This window comes from Montipora foliosa, chromosome 2 (genome assembly GCF_036669935.1).
Source record: "Montipora foliosa isolate CH-2021 chromosome 2, ASM3666993v2, whole genome shotgun sequence".
In the NCBI taxonomy this organism is placed as follows: Eukaryota; Metazoa; Cnidaria; class Anthozoa; order Scleractinia; family Acroporidae; genus Montipora; species Montipora foliosa.
In genome coordinates this window covers 33,916,045-33,923,544 of record NC_090870.1, presented here as the reverse complement: position 1 = coordinate 33,923,544, position 7,500 = coordinate 33,916,045, and the positions used below count along the sequence as shown (strand labels likewise).

The 7,500-nt window shown below is 39.9% G+C and overlaps 1 protein-coding gene across 1 annotated transcript in view; it reads right to left on the bottom strand.

Moving 5' to 3' along the window:
• LOC137991572 (uncharacterized) overlaps positions 1-7,500 on the bottom strand; it is a 19,395-nt gene that overhangs the window by 7,274 nt on the left and 4,621 nt on the right. The window contains exons 4-9 of the mRNA XM_068836643.1: positions 7,480-7,500; positions 5,771-6,016; positions 5,498-5,684; positions 3,668-4,298; positions 2,259-2,351; positions 2,040-2,132 (exon numbers count right to left, since the gene is read on the bottom strand). The exon at positions 7,480-7,500 is cut by the window's right edge and continues 43 nt beyond it. Coding sequence (XP_068692744.1) covers positions 2,040-2,132; positions 2,259-2,351; positions 3,668-4,298; positions 5,498-5,684; positions 5,771-6,016; positions 7,480-7,500 — 1,271 coding nt within the window. The remainder of the gene's footprint in view (positions 1-2,039; positions 2,133-2,258; positions 2,352-3,667; positions 4,299-5,497; positions 5,685-5,770; positions 6,017-7,479) is intronic.

Sequence of the window (7,500 nt, the reverse complement as noted above, 5' to 3'; positions counted from 1 at the left end):
CTTAGGTATTCTAGACATATAAGAAAAGTTAACCAGTTCGTAAACATGTGTGAAGAAAATTTTGAAAATATTCAGTAAAAGCATAGACCTTTTCCATTTATCTAAGGTTTCCTTGATCTGCTTTCCGATATTTTAGTTTTCTGGGTCATAAGTAGTATAAGTCGCGGACCAAGGCCCTCTATGCGAAATATTTTTCAAGAGTCTACAAAGCAAAAGTTTACTCTGAAGCAAATACGTTCCCAACCGCAGAAATAAGATTATCTGTAAATCTGTTCTGCAAAAAGACACGCCTTCCTGTTGCGTTTTATCTTTACGCAATCCAAGTAAACATGACCATGTAAGTTACGGAGCCGCAAGAGTAGGCTCTCTAGAAAGACAAATTAAAACTCTTGTCGACAAACTTGAATTTCGCACAATCACTGATAGCAGGAGAGCCGAAATTTTGTCATGCGAAAGAAGAATAATCAATAAATCATCGGACACATTTGCTTTTGGTGGTATTTTAGTTAACGAGGAAATTTAATATCATGTTCGGAAAAATCGTGGATGAGGGACCTCGCGGACCAAGGACACCACACTGTACACCTAAAAGGACGCTAATTACTATAAATGGACACACCCTTTTCTTTTTAGCGACTTGGTTACCACATAAAACGACTGCCGCAATAACATTTTGACCACCACTGATGAAGACCCTGGACAGGGAGTCTGTAAACGTGAGTATTTGAAAGGTAATGTTTTACAAGTTTTCCAAACAAAGAAGAATCAAACTACGTCTTATCGTCAAACTGGTCGCAGTATGAACCTTACCCTTTCGTTATATAACGTTTTAACATAACACTGTTGTCACAATAGTAAGAATTAAACTGGCAGCTTTGTTATTCTCTCTGCCCTACGTTCTTGTTCCGCATCTGTTGTTGCAATAATTGGTGCATTTCACACCTTCTTAGCTGGTTCTCCTTTCAAGTTCAACACTGTACCATCTTTGCTACGTTTGATAGTGGTCTTGTAATGAGAACCGATAAATTACGTTATTTTCCCTATCTGTTGTGCGCTTCTTGCTTATACTTATTGATGTTGATGTTTCTAATCTTGGGTATCCTGTACTTGGGGCTTTCGTTTTTCGTTCGCCATCTTAAATTACGACATATACGTGCATTGATGTGTTATATGCGCAATTGAAGATCGCGCGCCTCGTGATTGTGTATTTGGAGTACGCCGATTTTTGGCAAGGGACATTTCTCAACAATAATCTTTCCGACAATGTTTTTAAAAATCCAGATTTTTTGTGACATTATCACCACTTTACTCCAAACTTTTCATTTTTAGCCTCACATATTAGTACTTTCGATAGACGTTCTTTACATAAACGTACCGTCTTCATGGTATCTCTAGCGGCTCGTGTAGTGAGTTCTCACAACGAACGCACTTCATAATGAATGATTACTCCTAGATTTATGTCTCGTAAAGTGATGGATCATCAGGATTCCGATTGAAAAAAAAAAGGCATTGCAATGCAAAGGCGTCTACGAAAAGAAACCACATAACGTATAACACGATGGTCTCCCATCCAGATATCAACCCCTCCGGACAGGGATAACTTCAGTGAACGTTTATCGTGAAAGCATATCAAAGGAATTTAAAGGACGAGCACTGAATCAAGATGTTAGTTAGTATTGACCACTGTCAAGCCACCTTTGGTGATTCACTAGTGTCTCTTATGTAGATTACTGTACTTTATTCACACGAAAAGTAGAACTTATTATACCACAGCAATTCGTGCTTTATCTTGCTGCTCGATTCCTTCTATTTCTCTTCAATCTCTCTGGGTTTAGTATTTTACTAGTAACCACATATACATGTCCTCTTAGAGGGTTATTTACGTTGTATCTTTTCCTCAGTCCCAGATTATTGCTAGTATTTTAAGTTTGCAAGATGTTCGGTTTTTCGGAGTAGTTATCTTGTTATGTTTTCTTCATTTGTCGGCGGGAAAAGGTTGCCCTGTTTCATCAGGCTGTATGAAAGCCTATATGAGTTACCTTGCTTCCAATTCTGTTATTTAGTTTATCAGAGACAGTGGTAGCCAGAGCTGCACTGCAAAGAAGAACAAGAGGGAAGTAGGCCATTGCTTGCTGTACAGGAAAAAAAGAGAGATAGCTTGTTAAGAGCAAGAAGTTCGGAAACCTTCTTTTATTGTCTGCAGGATACGCGAGATTTACTTTCATATTTGCAACCAAAATTTAACCAATTGTCCCTACCGCTTCAAAACCCATCGTCTCTGTCAAGTAAAGTGGCAAGTATCCATAAACAGCATCCTGCACGAGGCGTGTGCACGTTGATATGGCAGAAACCTATCGATGAACAGCAAGTGTAACTAGAGTATCTAACTTTTCTCTCTTGTTATATACTGATATATATATAGCAATTATTGAATGAGGCTGAGTAGGATATGAAGAATTCTGCAGGTCGAGGAGGGTGTTATCCACTAAGGCCGAAGGCCGAGGTGGATAACATCCTCCGAGATCTGCAGAATTCTTCATATTCTACGAAAGACGAATTCAATCATTGCTTTATTATTCATTCAAAATATTTTCTTCGCTCAAACTTCTAAACCTACTAGCAGCCATTTTTCTGCTCAACAAAAATAACACAATCTCGTCTCCAGCTTTTTTCGGTCAACGGTTCAATTATTTGCAGCGGCGCTGCACTTTTGACGTCATTTTGACGTCATCGCTTCAATAATCTGAAGCGGGCTGCACTTTATAACCCAATTTGGTGAACAGCAGATGGTTATGGTGAATTATGCGTGTGGTTTTAACCAATCAGAAACAGGGAAATATTTTGAATGAATAATAAATATCTATATATGTATAATTATGGTATGTGGTGTAGCACGTATAGGGTTAAAAATACTTGGAATAAAAATCATCTCTTATGACTACGTCTTAAATAGGCTAATATTTTTTTACAATGCGATGAAAATAAAAAAATAAAAACAATAAAATTAACGGTATAAAAAGAAAGGTCCTAGCCCCCCCTAGGGTATAATGTGATAACATGGAGAAAAAATGGTGTCGTAACAAAATCCCAAATCAAAGCCCTTGAATACAGGCGTCATCTGGCTCAAAATAGAACCTATGGCAACTTAAGAGTTCGAAGGGCGAAACGTCTATCAAATTGTTTGACCACCGAAGAAGGTTGCTGTTTGCTCTCTTCACACAAACTACAATTTTCGCGAGTGTAAGCGTGTAGTATCCTTTGGATCCTTCTTCCAAGCGGCATCACCGTTAGTAAGCCAATCCTCATTCAAATATTATATATAATATAACAAGTGGGTCAATCTTCGCTGAGATAGAGTTCTCGATACGGTTTTCAGAGCGTTGTAATAGGCTAAACTAGAAAATAAAATAAAACCGTCTTTGGTTGTTCGTAACTCTGGGTTTCACGCTTACGTGATCGTCAAGCGGTTTGTCTAGATAGATAGATGGACGGAAGGACCTGCGGACGGACGGACGGATGGATTGATGGATGGATGGCTGTACGGATGGATGGATGGATCAAGCAATAGAACGAGCAAATCTCTTTAAAGAGCAGCATGTAATGTTTTAGGGTCTTGGACCTTTGACAAACGTTTTTGCCAAGTGGAGATAAGGTCTAGTGAACTAACCTTGTATAGGCAAGGATCCACCAACCACCCCGACATCGTCTTTGGCTTTATCGTCACATTTTTATTGGAGGCTTCGGAATGACAAGTGAGATCGTCTAACGACTTTATGTCATCATGGGTTGTCACATGTTCCACTCGATTTTCCTCTTGTGCTACGTCCCTATGCTCTTTGACACAACCATTTCCCTCTTCTGAATATTTTCCTTTTTGTAATCTTTTAGGATCGAGTGGCCCTTGTAGAAAGCTCACTCTTTTTTTCCTTGGGCCTGTTAAATTCGGCATATCATCTTCCGAAAAAGGCTCTACGGCACTAGTCACACCTGTAAACTCTTTTTCTTTCTCTGGTCTTGCATACGAACTACGTGGGCTTGTCACGGTCGGTACTGCATCTGTGGAAGACGTTTTCAGGGAATCAATTTGACTACATGATCTAATTGTCTTTGCATCGGCATCGTCTTCTTGGTATTCAATATTACCGGTTCCGTTCTCATGGAATTCTTCCAAAGGTGTTATAGTTCCATATCGTCGACAGCGGACGTCAAGATTGTCTCTTTTATTCTCTTTACTTTGTTCGCTCTTGAAGTTGACCTCCTTACATTCCCCATAACGTTCGTAGTCGAATTGCTGACAGCTAGAAGTAACTGACAAAATTAGTTTGATATTACCAACTATTGCAACAAATAAAAGGGGAGGTAGAGGAAGGCTAGGGCTTCGTGTGTTGGGCATTTAAAATCGCTGACTTAAATTCTTATCAAAGAGAAATTGTAGCGTATAAATGTCATGCTTTGGCTTAGTATGGTATTATTCGTAAGGTTGAAACAATTTGCTCCCGCGCTATTTCAGTGGAGTCGTTTCGCTCGAATCACCCCATTTCTTGTAGTCATGCGGTTGAATTGATTTAAGGTTTGCTTGATATTTCAAATCGAAGAAACACTAAGTGCGAACGATCGGTTCGCAAGACCAAAACATTAAATCAATTTTTATAGACGATCATCGCCAAAATCAGCCTGGGAATTTCAAGTAAATATGATGGAATTTTTTTAAGCTCTCTTTTCGCTACTGTCTCAGTTGCGTTAATTGCCGGTGCTTAAAGGAAATGGTTCTCGTTCAGTTCAAATACACTCGGAATACTTTAATATTTTTATTCGTATTTATATATTTCCACGGCGCTTTCAATTTTAGATGAAACGACACAATAACCTTGCTAAACACTCGCACTTGACTTGCGAGAGTGCAATTGAGAAATGTATACCCACCGAGGAAACAAAATTAATGTTTGTGAAGAACATGTTGGAAAGGCTTCGTCCCCTGTTTCATCCAAAGAAGAAGTTGACGCATAGACGCTCCCAGGGGGAGCAATGTACACAGCGCCGATTGGTTCCTGTGTAACCCGCACGTGATTTCCACATGACAATCACATGACAGTTACTTAACAAAGGGAAAGGAATGTGTGGCTCGTTTCAGCAGACGCTCGTGGGGGAGGAACTCGTGACGAAGCCCTAAGAGGCTACGTCTCGCTACTCTTACCGCCTCCTAAAGGACGCCTTTTTCAATGGACAATGACTCTCTTCCGCGGAAACGGGCCAATCAGAGGCTGTTTGACACTGTCAGTTGCATCTAAACATTGCCTTATTGTGGGTGAGCAAGCGAACACGAGGCATCCAAACAAATGGTATTAAGGAGATAAATGATTATCATAAACAAAGCTTGTTCCAGCTTGTGAAAAAGAATGCGGGTAGTTCAATTTAAATTAGTTTTACGGTCAGTCATCTTTTTATCACATTTAAAAGAGTAAGAGTCAACTTGATTGTGTCTTCAATTTTACTTTACCATTTATTGCTGTCACTTTTTTCTTTTTCACTCTCCTCGACTTGATTCTGAAATTCAGCCATTTTAACAATCTGTGCTTCTGCGGGTTGATTTTGATGATTTATAGCTTGAATAAGGCTGTTAATAAAACGCACGGCAAGGCTCCTCTTACGTTCTTGGTCGAGCTTTTCCACCTTTGTTATCAGATCTAAGTAAAAACAAATAGTCATTCGAAAGTAGACATAAATTGTTTTTCACACGCAAATGAAAAATCCAGCAAATAACTCAAAAGACCCGAAGTCGTGTCCCTTTCATCTTCTACTTTAACTTCATCCAATTTTCCCTCTTCAACTGGATCCTCGGCTTCCTTTGTGTCATTGGAAAACATGGCGTGCAGAAATCGATCCAGCCAACTGGGTTTCCTTTGAGGTACATGTACTATTTCTGTCTCATTTCTTGGGTTTAGTAGCGATGGATGCGCCGAAGACACAAGCATTTGAACAAATGTCTCAGCAAGGGTAGCAGTTTCAGTTTTTTCTCCTGGCACAATAAAACACAACAAGAGCATCAAAAGTTGGCATAAGGAGAGGTCTACTGTGTCTACGTACTATCAGATGCTTTCTAATAATTGTGGAAAGATTGACAATTCAGTTCGGCAGGTTAAATTAAGTTCGACACAACTGCTGAGCACGGCAGACTGTCGTGCCGCACGGCTTTAACTCGACTTGGTTTCAAACGGCGTGCTATTGTAGCGCCGAGCTAAATTGATAATTTATTTTAATGTGGTTTTGATTATTCTGCAATTTGTACGGGTGCGTCCCAGATGCAAAACATCTCAAAAACAAAATGGGGTCTCGCAGAAGTTTGGGTGATTCGATTGCGTCTCCATCTATCCTCGAGAATGCTGATGACGAAGAAGTCGAAGAAATCAACGATTCAGACATTGCCGGTTTCTTTGATAAATATTTGACATCATCTGGTAGAAGTTCAGGAGGAGGAGGAGGAACAACCAGAAAGTTGCCTTTGAGACTCGAAAAGTTCTATCTCACTGTACGTGTTCCAAATGGTGTTCCATCAGTCAACGTTTCTTTGCAGACACCCGCACGATCGCACACAGCAACCTGCTGAGTTTCGTGGAAGGAAAGCAGAAGAAGAATAAATTTTGTCCTGTTAAACCCAGTGTAGGTAAACACGCCTTGTTGGCGTGATTCGGGTAAAAGTATGCAATATACTCATGCTTTCTTCATGGGGTAATAAGGCCCGCAGCATCCTGTTCAAGTTGCACTCCATTAATGATACTTTGGGGGACCAAAATACAGGACATTACAGTAATTCGGATAAAGGCGAGGTTGTGTAGGCACGAATTATAGTCAGTGTCCTGGAATGGCTTTCGCCAATTTGTAATTTTAGCCATACACCAATTGCGAATTGAAAAAAATGAAAAAAGCCACTCTTGCAGGTGATTTTAACGGGCTCACTAAAATAGAAATACTCATTTAATCCAACTCATAGCATAATCACTGGAACTGATAAGTCATCTCCGATTTGAATGTGGTTCAGGAGAAGCCGTGGACGATACCTTGAACTTCTAACTAATAGTTCACTCTATTCTTCATCAGCTTAAGTTGTTGCACAACATCTTGTCACCAACATCCTTAACACATATCTCGACTGTCTTCGTCGAGATAATCATTAAATTGTCAGACAGTTAGCCTCAATAGACGTAAACGAGTTATGCAGATGAAATAGAATGCAAATCTTTCTGACTATATCACCCAGTGGACCCAACACGGAACCCGCTGTGGCACACCGTACTGCAGACACTTCATTGACGACTACCTCTCAAAAATGACAATGAATTTGGTGAAAAGCGTTCCAAGAAGAAGCCGTTTTAAAGCATTTTTGCCCTTGTGACGTGAGCAGTAGCTAGGCTATGAAGACACCACATGAACATATTTTTTTTCACAAGAGAATACCAGACAAGATTTCGTTTGCGCACTTACCATCAGGTTTATTAAAGGCCA